Source organism: Fusarium musae, chromosome 1 (genome assembly GCF_019915245.1).
Source record: "Fusarium musae strain F31 chromosome 1, whole genome shotgun sequence".
NCBI lineage: Eukaryota > Fungi > Ascomycota > Sordariomycetes > Hypocreales > Nectriaceae > Fusarium > Fusarium musae.
In genome coordinates, this window is record NC_058387.1 from 1,764,686 (window position 1) to 1,779,471 (window position 14,786).

Genomic DNA, 14,786 nt, shown 5'->3' on the forward strand with positions numbered 1-14,786 from the left:
AATGCTATCTCGGAGCTGCATGGCACATAGTGCTTTCCCAAAACAATAAAGAAAACATTCGTGACGAGATAATTTGAGGTAAGGAAGGTGACAGGGTACATTGAACCCAAGGTACCTACCAGGTTTCTGGCACGATCCCACCTGAGAGACAGGACAGGCCTTTTTGGGAGGAACCAGCCCAGCAGCTGTCAACAATCCACTGACACACGCCCACACACTCTTTCCCTCTTCCATACCCCACTTATTCAACTGGCCATGCTTTGTGATCCAATCAGGAAAGGTTTTTACCGACTTGCCCACTTTCAGAGGCCCTCACTATCGCTCATCGCCCGTCTTCGCCTCGCATCTCTCTCATCGGCCGCCTTGTTCACTTTCTTTCTCTACGTCTCCTTGCACAACTCTCCTTCAGTGCTACATCGTCATTAACTGTCAACCATTCTCACGGATACATTGGCTCGTTGTCATTTCCCCAGAATACTTACCTTAAATCGTCCTTTCTTCACACTACTGTATTGCCGGTTCTCGAGCCTCAATTCTGTTTGTTGCATTCCTCGCCTAAGCCACCCACTGCCCACAGCGTAAACCCGCCCACCCAGTGCTTGCTTCTTTCTTCACTCGCCTCTCTGCCCTGACCCGGGGGAAAATATCAGCTCTCGCCACGTCTCCAGCCACACATTAATCCATCTCGCCCCGATATGTGCCTTTGGCCCAAGGCTGTTGCGACATCGAAACCTCGAAATTGATCGCATGCTGGATCAGATTTGCATTTGATTATTCCAATTCTCTGCTTTCCATCTGCCTCTATGGCATCGGACGCTTCCGCCTTTACCGCGATTGACCCCCCGCCCGCAACGCGCGCAGAGGCGACCCCTCCTGCTATCATCCCTTCAGACGACGCTGCTATCAGATTGCTCAAACGGCCTCGTTCAACGTCACCTTCATCGCCGCGCTCTCTCGTCGCGCAGTCGCAGGGACTCCTGGGACTTGGATCACCGGCCAAGTCTGCCCGTTTGGCACTCGCGTCGAGTATTTCTCCGACGCCTTTGACCGCGGCAGCTGCCCTCGAAGACGAGCGCCGGCGACGCGAAGTTGACGATCACGACGACGGGACACGAGCCCCAGCACCCACGAGCGACAATCCTAGCCACCGAGTTCTAACTTCCCTCATGTCTGGAGCGGTTCAGGCTATGAGCCGCCCTGCTGACGCGCCTCAGCTAGCACCAACAGCTACCATGGACCCATCTCCAAAGCCTACAAACCCCGTGTCGCTGGCGCAAACCGCGACAAGTCAGGTTGAAGAGCATGGCGCACCAAGTCCACAGAGCACCAACAGCCTTGTTGGGGTCCCTGTTACCGAAAGCCCGACTCCAATGGAAGTGGACGTACCCAAAGTTGATCAGCAGCAGCATCACCAGTCGTTACAGCAAGTAGTCGGGCAGGAAGAGAGACATCAGCCTGGATCCCTATCTTACCCTGGTTCTCTTCAGGCTACGGGCAACCTGACAGAAACCCCAACTCGAGGCATGAGCTTTCCGATGCCTACCCCAGGCCAGACATCTCCTACATCATCTGGGTCAAAGAAGCACAAATGTCCTTACTGCAATACTGAATTCACACGCCACCACAACCTCAAGAGCCATTTGTTGACGCATAGCCAAGAGAAACCTTACGTTTGCACGGAATGCCAGATGCGTTTCCGTCGCCTGCACGACCTCAAGCGTCACGGTAAACTGCACACTGGTGAGAAGCCCCACGTTTGCCCCAAGTGTGACCGAAAATTCGCTCGCGGCGATGCGCTCGCTCGTCACTCTAAGGGCGCTGGTGGCTGTGCTGGGCGGCGATCCAGCATGGGTAGTTTCGTCGATGACAACGATATTGAGACCAGTCTTGGCGAAGCTGATGAATCGGCCATGTCTGGACTTGCGTACGATAACGCTGAGGAAGATGAATTGAGACGTCAAAGTTTACCAAGCATCACCGCCCAGCATGTTGCAGGAGCACAAGTTGATGGCTACAACACCCATGCTCGGACATATCCACCACCTGGTGCTCGACCTGGGACTGGGGGACTTTATCCCCCCAATGTCAACCAAAATCAGGCAAATTCCAACCCTTCTCAGTCTGTCGCCAACAACATTGCAGGGCACAATTCTACCGCGGGAATCGCATCCGTTGCGGCCGCCAATGCGAACATGTATTCCCAGACTGGTATTACAGAGTCTCCAAAACCCTTGAGCCCTGGGGTGCAAGGACATGACTCCAATAATTTGGCGCGCCAGCGCTCTCCTAGTTTGACCCAGCAGCTGCAGCAGGCGCAGTTTGGACGTCGAGCATCGGATTTACAGTCACCGCATAACTCGCAGCCCCGACCCAAGCTTCCCGGTTTGTCGCATCCTGAGTTCGCGGCGCCTGGGTCAACCGGCTTCTCTCACACCCGGAGCGGCAGTGGCGCGCAGTCTATCAACGACAGCGGAAACATGTTTGCTCAGAGTGATCCGAGTGTGTGGGCGTATGTTCAGGCGCTAGAGGAGAAAGTCAAGGCGCTTACAGATAAGGTTTCGACTTTGGACCATGTCGTTGCAGACTTGAAACAACAGATGGAAACACGCGATGCCGCCGCGGCGGCCGTCGCCAAAGTATAACACAGCCTGCATTACACTCATTCATGAGTGCTTCCGTACTGCGTTACTATATACCAAAGCACACAGAGACGACCTTCGTTTTTTTAACCTTGAGAAGTATTTGGCATGGTGCTCAGGGAGGCGTTTATGGGACATTGGGGCATGCTTTTTTTGTTTTTCCTTTTCTGTTTCTGTGGAAGGTAGGGACCTCCACGTCAAAAGAACGGGGCACGGTCTAGTCATGATTATCCCGTCGTTATTTCATGTAACATATATTGTTGTTTTGTCCAGATACTGTGCCTCGTGGCAGCAGAGATCCATGTGCTAGTACAGGTGTGAAAGAGTTGTATTATGCAGAGTGGAAGCTTTGTATATAGAGAGTCTAGCTCGTCGAGGGCCATAAGCTCTTACTAGAGTGAACATGGCAAGTGATTAAGTTCTGTCATCGTCTGCTGTATGTTGAGGATGTGCTTCTTGTTATCTGTGGCTAGCCGAGGCTCGTGGACTTTGATGGTTCCTGCCGGGTAGCAGGGCGCTGACTGGGGAATAATTAATTGGGGACTCTGAGACACAGCACAGTTGACGGCGGATATTTACTACACATGTACGGATAGACATATGAATTAAAGCCATTGATAATTTACGTCGATTCTCACAAAGCGCTCGGTACTTATAATCTAAAAGCAAGGCTCAACTCATCTATCAAATCTCGCATTGAGTTACCTTCGTACGGGTAGGGACTGTCTACTAAACTTGTGTAAACCTGAAGGAGCGGCAAGTGGAGACATGAACAAACTTCGCTCCCCTTGGCCAGATCAAGATCGAAGCTTCTGATTTCACGTGTCAGACATGACCTATGGTTGGTGCGACGTCATCACTGGCACTTAGCTTTTTGCATAACACAAACACGAAAGCGGTTCAGGTTCCACCCTCTCCGTAAGGCGATATCATGGCGGTTAATGCCTGTGTCATAGTCGCCGATTGAAAATTTCCATTCTCTTTCTCTCTCGCGGCATTGCAAATATATACCCTTCTTCTTACATCAGTTTCTGATGTGACTGTGCTTGTGATCAGCAGTTTCTCGTGCAATTCCCGACATCCCCAAGACCCCCCGGATATCTCTCTGCTCAAGGATCCTGCCTTGTCACGAAGCAGCAACATTTGAGCAGCGCCGTGTATCATGTCGAACACTGTGGTTGACAGTGATGTTCCCCTCATCAACGGTAAGCCCATTCATTCATGTGCCGTTGATTTGTGCCTGCTTTGGGCCCTTCATACTTCTTTGCGTTGTGAAGCAAGCATACGGTGACGTGATAATTTCATTGCTGATACATTGAGTACGATTTCCCCAGAGATTTACTAACATACTTCAAAGGGGCCCATCCTTCTAATACAATTGAGAAAGTGACAACAATTCCTAATCCGGAAAATGAGCATCCGGCCGAGCCGTCCCAGTTGCAGAATGGAGACACTGTGGAAGCTGTATGTATTAAGCCCTCCGGCTTCAAACCATCAAAGAAACTGTATTAATCACTATTGGCAGAGAGATTCGGAGCACCCACAGCTGCCTGATCGTGATTTCGAGTCGAGCATTTCTACCAGCAACGCCGACTTTGACGATTTGATGCTTTCTACAGACGGTGCGCCTGATGGCAAGCTGAATGGAGGAGCCCCGAGTGGGACTCGAAACGGTGCTGGAAAGAGCTATGCAGCAGCAGTAGCTGAAGCGGACGAGAGACGCGGCAAAGCAGAAGATCCAAACAACGGTGAAAAGAACTACGCGGATGTTGTCGCTGACAGAGACGTGGACAACACCAGCAGACATGATCAATGGTCCTATCCCGAGCTCCCCATTACCGCTCATCCTAAAAGTATCAAGACGGGGAGCTGGCGCGCGGGAGGCATTCGTTTTGCGCCATTGCGGGTGCCCATGAGGCGACGGCTACAGACTGCAGCAGTCTTGTTTCATTGCATGTCTATTGCCACATTTGTGTCAGCCTTTTGGTTAATCTGCGCCAATCCGCTCGCTTGGCCTATCATTATAATTTATCTGATCCATCTTGCTCTTTCAACTGCAGGAACCAACGGCAACCTGACGTATCGCTCAGAATGGGTACGAAGCCTCAAGCTCTGGAAGCTCTTCACTGGATACTTCCCCATGAAGCTGCACAAGACGCACGAACTACCGACCGATAGGAAATACATCCTCGGGTACCATCCACATGGCATCATTTCCCATGGAGCCTTCGCCGCCTTTGGCACCAATGCTCTCGGGTTTCGCGAACTGTTCCCGGGAATCACCAACACCCTCCTCACCCTCGACTCCAACTTCCGTCTCCCCTTCTACCGCGATTACATCATGCTTCATGGACTCCAGTCAGTCTCTAAGGAATCGATATGGAATCTTCTCTCAAAGGGCGGTCCTAGCAATGATGGTCGAGGCCGCGCTGTTACTATTGTTGTTGGCGGTGCCCGCGAATCGCTCGAGGCCCAACCAGGAAGCCTTCGGTTGATCCTCAAGAGCCGAAAAGGGTTTGTCAAGATGGCACTTCGTACCGGAGCCGATCTAGTTCCTGTTATCGGATTTGGAGAGAACGATCTCTATGATCAGCTGAGCCCTAAGACACACCCCCTTGTACACCGAATCCAGATGATCTTTCTCAAGGTTTTCAAGTTTACCGTGCCGGCTCTCCACGGCCGTGGTGTGCTGAACTATGATGTTGGTCTCATGCCTTATCGTCGACCCGTTAACATTGTTATCGGACGGCCGATCCGGGTTGACAAGGCTCATGGACCTCAACCAGGCCAACAGGACATTGATGAGCTGCATGAACGTTATGTTCAGGAAATTGAGAAGCTGTGGGATGCATACAAGGATCAGTTTGCTGCCGATCGCAAGGCCGAGTTGGAAATCTTCGCCTAGATTTCTCTTATTTGCCGCAGAATGCTTGGGATGCTTATATATTGGTTGCTAGATTGTCAACTATCGTAGTTGTTCTCAAGATACAGACAGGCAGAATGGCGTGGGATTTCGTATTTTGATTGTGTCAAGGGTGGTCCGCATATATGTATATATATACTGGTCTTAATTTCGAAGCTTCTATCGTATGCAGCAAACTACCTCCCATTCACTGATTGCATGCATGTACCGCGTATATTGTTCCTTTCCACGCGAGATTCTATTCGATTGACACTATTACACAGGCACGTGACTGCGCGCATGGAAGTGAAGGACCGAGCGCGTGGATCGCGTCATATAGTGTAGCTCCTAACAATTGACATTCACTCTAATTCATCCACCAAACTAGCTGCCTAGTACCTATCAAGACTCCCAAAACCTTTCCGGCGCAATTGATAAGCCGCATCTTCTGTTTGGGATTCAATTTCATCGGCGATGGCTCGTACATCTCAGCGCAAAAAGCAGGCAGTTAGCTACAACGAGGACCCTGACGACCACGAGATGCCCCAGGTGACTAAGGCTGTAGCGGCTGCGACTAAGGTCATTCAGAAAACTAAGGGTGCAGTTACAAAGATAGCAACTGCAAAGGCTGCATCTGTAAAGACAGTAACGAAGCGGAAAGCCTCGCCCGAACCTGAGATAGCCTCCCCAGCTCCAGCGGCAAAGACGACCAAGAAGCGCAAAACAAAGGCCAAGGACGAAGATGCGAAACCCCTGGCAGATAGAACGGACGTATCATCACTTCAACCTACCATGAACATTGGCGCTCACGTCAGTGCCGCAGGAGGTTAGCCTTATACTTTATCTCCTTGGTTGTATCTAGGCTAAACGTTTCCCTCTAGGAGTACAGAATTCCGTCACAAACGCTGTCCACATCGGCGCAAACGCTTTTGCACTTTTCCTCAAATCACAAAGAAAATGGACGAACCCGCCTCTTGACCATGAGGCCAAGAATCAATTCATCTCAATGTGCAAAGAACACAGTTATAGCGCAGGCGAACATGCCCTTCCCCACGGCTCATATCTCGTCAATCTAGCGCAGGCTGATGAGGAGAAGGCGGACCAAGCATATAAGTCCTTTCTGGATGACCTAGAACGTTGCGAGCAGCTGGGGATTCGCCTGTACAACTTTCATCCTGGATCGACCGGCGGAGATGCTCGGCCAGCAGCCATTGCACGTATTGCCGCGCAGCTTAACAAGTCGCACAGGGCTACCAAGACGGTGATTACTGTCCTGGAAAACATGGCAGGCAGTGGAAATGTCATTGGATCAACCTGGGAGGATTTGAGGGACATCATTGCCCTGGTTGAGGATAAATCTAGAGTTGGTGTTTGCATTGACACCTGCCATGCCTTTGCAGCTGGATATGACCTAAGAACGCCAGAGGCATTCAGTAAGACTGTTAACTCTTTCAACGACATTGTCGGTCACAGATATCTCAAGGCCTTCCACTGCAAGTATTCGATCTATATCTTTCCTTTCTGCGGCAGCTGACATTTTTTTAGTGAACGACAGCAAAGCTCCCTTCAATTCCAATAGAGATCTCCACGCCAACATCGGAACGGGCTTTCTCGGCCTCCGCGCCTTTCACTGCATCATGAACCATGCCCCTTTCGCGGGTATGCCTATGGTACTCGAGACGCCCATTGATCGGCTGGGTGCTGACGGCAAATCTGTCGAGGACAAGAAGGTCTGGGCTAACGAGATCAAGCTCTTGGAGCGCCTTGTGGGCATGGATGCGGAGACTGAGGAGTTCAAGGACCTTGAAATAGAGTTGCAGGCCCAGGGAGAGTCAGAAAGGAACAAGATACAGGATCAGGTTGATCGTAAAATGGCCAAGGATGCCAAGAAGGGGACCAAGAAGGCAGGGAAACGGAAGAAGAAGGATGATTCTGATGACGAGAGCGAGTAGATAGATGTCTTCAATTGGTTACTGTAGTGTGTAGCGAGTTGCGGCTGATTGAAAGGATTTGGAGCGGACAGTTGGGTGCCATGTAATATCATACAGTCGTCTCTTTTATACTTCACAGGGCTATGGTGGTTATCGCCGTTATCTGGCCTGAAGCATGCTTGGCATGCTTAGGTTTCCTGGTCAAGTTAGCTATAGCGGTCACTCACTGCATACGACAAGATTCATAAAGTGACGAATGACGAGCAACTTCTCATGAACGCAGACATAAACCGATCGGTATTTCTATCGCCAGGCTTATCTAGATCTATAATACTCTCTAAAGGGGTATAACTGCTCACAACCATTTATCTTGCAAAGAGCAAGGACCAACACATGCAGAAAATACTCTGTCAACCAACGCCCCCTCTACCGATATCCAACGCCAGGCCCCGAAGAATGACAACACCAACCACTGGTCACTTCTACTTGCGATTCTTGCCAAAGGCAGCTTCAAGCCTGGTCATGACACTCTTTAGTCCAACACCTCTCTCACAGTTGGCCCCCAACCAAGTTTCCATCCTCTCCCTGACATTCCTCATCGACTTAAGCACAGGCATCTTGCCACCATCCTCGCCCCCAGCGGCTGCAGCAGCCCCGGGGTTTAGTAGAAGCTCGAAACAGTCAGACCAGAGTTCAGTCTGCCAGTATCGCTTGAGGCTCTCACGGATCTTGTAACGTCGACCAGACTTGCCGAGTCCACCTTGGTCACACCGTACAGTCTCGATGTACTTGCCAAAGAGGAGCGTGTGGATTGTGCCAGCGAGGCCGTGGTAGTCAATCTGCCACGTCCATGGGCGGCCCTCTCGCATCTCAGCGCAGTCTTGAGCGCTGGTTTTCCAGTCGGCAATGAACTCAACTTCGGGGACAAAGGCGCGCATATCAATACCGCGACCAAAATCAATAAGCACAACTCCACGCGACGACCACCCACCACTCCCATCAGCCTTCCACTGAGCTGTCAGGAACTCGTCATCAGACAGTGCGTCCAAACGTAGCAGGCAATTATCGGCTTTGAGATCTCCGTGCAGAATACTCTTGGAGTGAAGAGCCTCAACGGTTCGCAGAAGCTCGATAGTAAAAAACATTGCCAGCTGCTCATCCATGACGGCAGAAGGTTCAGCTCGGAAGAAGTTGACGACATCTAAAAGGGTGCCATGGGGATGGTAAGGCAAGAAAAGAAACGCTTCATCTTGGAAGAGGTGCATCTCATGCGCGTAAGACAGGGAGGCAGAAGCACGATGCTGAGGGCCCAGGCGAGTGTGAGCCAGACGCATCATATGAAACTCCCATGGTGTAGGTGGGTTCTCCATTTTTAAAGCCTCGATGTCACTGCGATGGCTAACGGCGAAAGCGCCCTTGCCCATGGTAGGTATTGCGTTCTCATCGTTCTCATCAGCTTCTGGAGCCGATTTCTCAACAAGGTAAACAGGTGCGAATGCTCCAGCACCAAGTTCTTTCTTGATTTTGTAGGTCGAAGGAGTGCCAGGGAGCTCAATCACTACAGGAGCAGCAACAGGTCCCGTTTTATTATCGCCTGACTTGTTTGCCTTAGCCAGGGCCTTGGCAAACTTGCGGATCTCAGCCCCTCGTTCATATTTCTCATGTCGATGGTCATAGAAGCCAGAATACGAGCTCAATGGGGGTAGCATCCTAGCGATGATCTCAGAACGAACTGATCCATCCACAGGGTTACACTGAGCATCCTTGATAATGGGGCCCTTTGGAGCAAGAGGCTTAGGAGGGATTGCTTTGCCCAAAGGCCCAATGGACTTTGGAGCAAGAGGCGCGGACATCTTGGGGGGTGGAATAGGATCATGGACCATCTCTCGAAGAGGGCTGCTTAGAGGTTCTGAATCTGAACTCCCCTCGTCCTCTTCGTCAATAGTTGGAGAATTATCCTTCTTAGAAGGTGTCTTGTATCCACGGCGCTCCATAGTCACATCCAGAGACACTTCAGTCCTCTCGGTGATGGGAGTCATAAAGGGTAGTCGGTTATTGGCCACCTCGGCCGGATCCCTAAATGGCCGAGTTGGGGGCTCGTAGTCTTCAGGCGGGATAGGAACAAATGTTGTACGAGCTGTAGAAGGGAAATCTTCAAACACTGGAGTTTCAAGCTCCTCGGCCTCGTTGTTTTGCTCTTCTTCGGTTCCCATTTGTTGATCAGTGTTATGGAAAGCTTCAGGTGACTCCTGATCAGGTCCTGGGGCACCTGTATCGACCAAATCGGATCCTTGTGTCTCATTTCGTTCGGTGCCTTCGTCACCATCATCTTCTCCATCAATATGAGGAATGTGTCTTCGAGTTGAAAAGTCGGACCATTCACTAACACTCTTGACATCAGACGTCTCATCGTTCTCGTCGTCACCGGCCTCGCTGTGCTCTATATGCCTTGTGGTGCCTGTGCTTTCTGCATCGGTAGTATAATTATCATCACTCTCATAATCGTCATCATCTGCACTCTCTTCATCCTCCTCCTCCTGTCCAGCAGGTTTCAGGGGTGCATTGAAAATATCATAAATATCATCAGTGGCAGCCTTGGTATGAAGTGTCATGGTAGGCTCAGAGGTGTTTTTCTTCTTGAGTTTTGGTCTGGATGGCGAGTCAAGCTTTGCTTTGACTATTAAACGGTCAGATGATTGTGCGATTCTGAGAACAGAGCTACTCACTGATCTGGGTCTCGTTGACCTCCATCATTTTCTTCTTCTTACCACCTCGTGACCCGCGATATTGCTCGACAGGCTTGCCATTCTCGTCATACTGCACAATGTCCTTGTGAACTGCCAACTTGGTGGAAGAATCCTGATGAATAACCAACTTCTGAGCTGTGTCTTTGTGAATGGCCAACTTGCCTACAGGGTCTTGATGGACAGGGCATCTGTCGACTGGATCTTGATGGATCAGCAGCCTCTCCCCTGCTCCTTTGCTGACTTCCTCGATCTCGAGGGGCACGAGAGGCTCAGGAACGAGGTTCTCGTCAAATGTTTCATCTTCCCAACAGTGGTCGAGCCAGCCTCGGCCAGCAGCCATAATCTCCTCGAAACTAAGCTCTGTACCAATCTCTTCAGGAGTTGGGTAGATAGCAGCAAGGTCAACAAAAACACGCTCTTTTTTTCCAGTTTGCGGATGAACAGAAATTTGATGCTTCGATGGAACAACCACGATATTCTTTATTTGCGAAAGAGACTATTGAACCATAAAAAATCATAACCATACATTAGTCCTATGATCATCAACATGTGGGCAAGCCGGGAGGAAGAATATCAACTTACCGGATCCCTAAACACTGACATCTTAGGAGCCGTACTCTTCTTGCCACCAGCTGGTAGTGTCTCACCCGCCCAGGGTTTGGCTTCTACTGCATTCTCCTTCCTTCGGTCTGCCAATGAACCGATACTATCCCACCCTTTTGAGCCCGCACTCATTGATGACATGGCAGAAGGTTGGGCATCAGCGTCAGAGAAGATTGCCAGCTTGGACTTGGAGGGCTTGCCAGCTCCACCACTTGAAGGTCTTGCCGCCTGAGGATCTGCTGCTCGCGCAGCAGCAAAGGGATCAACTTTAGCAGCAAGCGCCGGCCGCATAGTAGGCAATGCTGGCGATGAGGGTTCGTTCATGACGTCGGGCTGCTGGGCGACCCGCTGCTCAAACTCCTTGAACTTGCGAATAAGTCGCTGAACAGGTCGAGCCTCGCGATCAATACCCAGCTTGTACACTTCTTCGGCTTGTGCCCATCTATTCGCTCCCTCAAGCCAAGCAGCGTATTCCTCGTAAAATAATGCGAGGGACTCTCCTATCCCATGTCTCGATAAGAACATGTACGTCTCGCGGGGTGTGTCGGAGAAGAAGTGGATGTAGTGAACCCAGAGTTTGAGATATCGAGGGTCGTTTTTGTATTGTGCTGAACCAATAAAGGTTTTGGTTGCACGCTCGAGAAGGGTATGCAGTTGTGATTGTGGTGTTGCTTGCGCTGAGGGGTAGGCGTCTAGGGTCCATCGAACATAACGTTCAAAAACGTCAAGAGGATCGTCTGACTCGGCGATGTTTTCAACTTCTTGTTCGAATTCGGCGCGAATGCAGTCGTTGACATTGCGCGTGTCCGAAGGGGTCGGCGTAGACAGTTTATGGAGTGGTGATGGGGAGTAGAGCTCAGCTAGCTTCTTAGCTGAACGACCACCAGGTAGAGACTGGATATTTTCTTTTTGTCCTTCGATCAAGTCAAAGTCAATCAGATCTCCAGAAGCTGACATGGTGAGTTAGTATTTCCTCTAGTGAGGCGTTTGCTTCGTGTAAAACACTCTCTGGGGCAGTTAGGGGTGTGGTTGTTGTTAAAAGGCTAAACATTTAACTTAAGTGGGATGGTCGCATATTATTATTATTGTTGATAATAATGCACTAATAGACTTGTTGCTGTAGAAACAGCCACATACAAGCCACATCGGAACAGAAAGGTCTAACTTATCGTATCAGTTAACAATGTCTGTAGAATCGATGAAACAGTGGACTGTTAAATAAGCAATTTTCTTAATTCGCGCAGCTAATTCATAAACTTTACTCATAGATTACGCAGATGAGTAGGCCTAATTTGTCGCAATACTGAGTCATTCTGCATTACAGGACATACACAAACCATGAGGGGAAATGAGTTTGTTGAACTTCAACCAAAGGTTCATTAATTGATCAGTTTGCTTTTACTATTTTTGCCTCTATTACTTCCAATTTGCCGTTCTGGTATATGGTCTCACGCGCTCCCGGCTTGAGGACCCAAACGCATCATTATCATCACAAGGCTTTTGTTCCACGCATCAGTCTATTCCCATTTACAGGTTAACAGACTTGCGGAAGTTAGCACCAGGGTAAATAGCCTGGTCACCAAGCTCTTCCTCGATTCGGAGAATCTGGTTGAGCTTGGCGAGACGCTCAGATCGGGCAGGGGCACCGGTCTTGATCTCGCCAGCACGGAGACCGACAGCAATGTCAGCAATGGTGACATCCTCAGTCTCGCCGGATCGGTGAGAGACCATGACACCCCAGCCATCAGCGTAAGAGTCCTTGGCAGCCTGGATGGACTCGGTCAGAGTACCAATCTGGTTGACCTTGAGAAGAAGGGCGTTGCAGGACTTGAGCTCGATGGCCTTCTTGATACGCAGAGGGTTGGTGACAGTCAAGTCATCACCAACAATTTGGATGTCCTGGGTCTTGGAGAAGTAGCTCCAGGCCTCCCAGTCGTCCTCAGCGAAGGGGTCCTCGATGGACACGATAGGATACTTCTTGCAGAGCTCTGAGTACAGGTTGGCAAGCTCCTCGTATGTAATCCACTTGGTGGGGTCTGACTCGGGGTTCTTGAAGTCAAGATCGTACTTCTTCTCCTCGACCTTGTAGAACTCGCTGGAGGCGACATCCATGGCGATCTTGATCTTGCCGGTGTAGCCAACCTGCTCAATAGCATCGGTGATAAGCTCAAGGGCCTCCTCGGCAGTTTGAATATCGGGAGCAACACCACCCTCATCACCGACGTTGCCAGCGGATTGGCCATATCGCTTCTTAGCCAAACCCTTCAGGGCCTGGTAGACCTCAGCACCCTGGCGCATGGCCTCGGTGAAAGTGGGCGCCTCACTGTAACCGCGTTAGAAAATAAAGAAGCTTGAGAGGAGCGTATCGAGATACGTACGTAGGAACGATCATGAACTCTTGGAAGGCGAGACGACCGCCAGCGTGGGAGCCACCGTTGAGGACGTTCATGAAGGGAACGGGGAGGACGTAAGGCTTCTTGGTTCCGGCGAGGTCAGAGACGTGAGCGTACAGAGGAACGCCCTGCAGTAAGTGGTTAACTGAAAATTCATAGTATAAAACCCATTTGTTTCAAGCTCACCTTCTCAGCAGCACCAGCCTTGGCGACGGCCAGAGATACACCGAGAATAGCATTGGCACCAAGCTTGGTCTTGTTGGGAGTACCATCGAGCTCGTTAAGGAAAGCATCGACAGCGGACTGGTCCTTGACATCGAGGTTCTTCTGGATAAGAGCGGGAGCAATGACGGTGTTCACGTTCTCGACGGCCTTGGTGACACCCTTGCCACCCCACTTGGACTTGTCACCATCTCGGAGCTCGCAAGCCTCGTGCTGACCTGGATTATCATGAACTTAGCGAGTGCATACGGACAGTAACCGAAGGGGGCCGGGACGAACCGGTAGAGGCACCGGAGGGAACGATGGCACGGTGGAGGCCAGTCTCGGTGACGACGTCAACCTCGACAGTAGGGTTTCCACGGGAGTCGTAGACGGAGCGGGCGAAGACCTTCTTGACAGCCATGTTGACGGGTGATATGTTTTCTAAGGGTCGTTGGGTTAATTGGTATGCCTTTAGGGTAAAGGTGTGAAGGATGAAGAGGAAGAGGAAGAAGAAGAGGGAGAGGAGGGGAGCGGGGAGATGCAGAGGTGAAAGAAATTATATAGCAGCAGACTGGGAGTGGAAGGTTCGACCGATGGAACGGCCGGCGCTTCAACGGGCAGTGCCATGATAGAGCTGAGCGCCGGGCAATTGGACAATAGCAGTGCCAGCCAGTGCCAGGAAAAGTCACTCAATGATGAGTGGGTGAAATATGCCTCAACGCTGCCCAGCCCAAGCCAGCCCAGCAACGGAGAGCGGTTTGTTGTTGCTCATCACAGCCATATCAACCAAACCAATCCCAATCAAACCAGCTCATAGCATTTTTTTGGTGGGGGGTTTTTCTAATCGGTGAGGTGAGGGAGGGGTGACAGGAGGTGGAGGAGGGGTTTGGAGGGGGAGGGGGGACCAGCCCAAAGAGCTCCCCAAGGCTCAGGTTGCTCTGCTTTGCTGGTGTGTTGTTGCTATTGCTGAGGGGCAGTGGAGGGGGTATGGGCATTGATAATAGCTGTGACTATTCTATCTCGATTGAGACTCACCTTAGGTAAAGTGTTTATGTATGAAATGTATGCAATTGGAGCCAGCAGAACCTGTCTAGAGGCAAGAGAGAATGATGATAAAAGGATAAGAGGTATTGGATGCAATGAAGATGAGAAGGAAGAGAGGGAGGGAAAAAGATGGCCACAGGAGGGGAGCACAAGGTGTTTATGAATGGTTTCCAGAAACCAGAGGAAATGCGTCGATCCATTAATAAAAGCCAAAAGTCAAAGCTCACTCCTCAAATAGGAAGCCCAGCCCAGTCAACGGTCGACACGAGAAAGGTATGATGAGATGTACGTAGCCTCCTGCCTCCCATCTCCCGTCTTGTCTG

The 14,786-nt window shown here is 50.6% G+C and overlaps 5 protein-coding genes across 5 annotated transcripts; 3 read left to right on the top strand and 2 right to left on the bottom strand.

The window, feature by feature from the left end:
• Window positions 1–803: 803 nt before the first annotated feature.
• On the top strand, window positions 804–2,642 carry J7337_000545 (uncharacterized protein; the record flags this gene model as incomplete). The annotated part of the gene is made up of 1 exon (XM_044818294.1): window positions 804–2,642. The coding sequence occupies one exon, from the start codon at window positions 804–806 to the stop codon at window positions 2,640–2,642; it is 1,839 nt and encodes a 612-aa protein (XP_044685996.1).
• A 1,159-nt stretch (window positions 2,643–3,801) lies between these two features.
• On the top strand, window positions 3,802–5,544 carry J7337_000546 (uncharacterized protein; the record flags this gene model as incomplete). Its single annotated transcript, XM_044818295.1, has 3 exons — window positions 3,802–3,844; window positions 3,997–4,103; window positions 4,165–5,544. 3 exons carry the CDS (start codon window positions 3,802–3,804, stop codon window positions 5,542–5,544), a joined length of 1,530 nt encoding a protein of 509 aa, XP_044685997.1.
• A 471-nt stretch (window positions 5,545–6,015) lies between these two features.
• On the top strand, window positions 6,016–7,493 carry J7337_000547 (uncharacterized protein; the record flags this gene model as incomplete). The annotated part of the gene is made up of 3 exons (XM_044818296.1): window positions 6,016–6,367; window positions 6,423–6,974; window positions 7,087–7,493. The coding sequence occupies 3 exons, from the start codon at window positions 6,016–6,018 to the stop codon at window positions 7,491–7,493; spliced, it is 1,311 nt and encodes a 436-aa protein (XP_044685998.1).
• Window positions 7,494–7,954: 461 nt separating this feature from the next.
• On the bottom strand, window positions 7,955–11,779 carry J7337_000548 (uncharacterized protein; the record flags this gene model as incomplete). The annotated part of the gene is made up of 3 exons (XM_044818297.1): window positions 7,955–10,149; window positions 10,199–10,715; window positions 10,802–11,779. The coding sequence occupies 3 exons, from the start codon at window positions 11,777–11,779 to the stop codon at window positions 7,955–7,957; spliced, it is 3,690 nt and encodes a 1,229-aa protein (XP_044685999.1).
• A 570-nt stretch (window positions 11,780–12,349) lies between these two features.
• EMP7 (Enolase) lies at window positions 12,350–13,840 on the bottom strand (the record flags this gene model as incomplete). Its single annotated transcript, XM_044818298.1, has 4 exons — window positions 12,350–13,145; window positions 13,201–13,343; window positions 13,402–13,655; window positions 13,717–13,840. The coding sequence occupies 4 exons, from the start codon at window positions 13,838–13,840 to the stop codon at window positions 12,350–12,352; spliced, it is 1,317 nt and encodes a 438-aa protein (XP_044686000.1).
• Window positions 13,841–14,786: the final 946 nt, after the last annotated feature.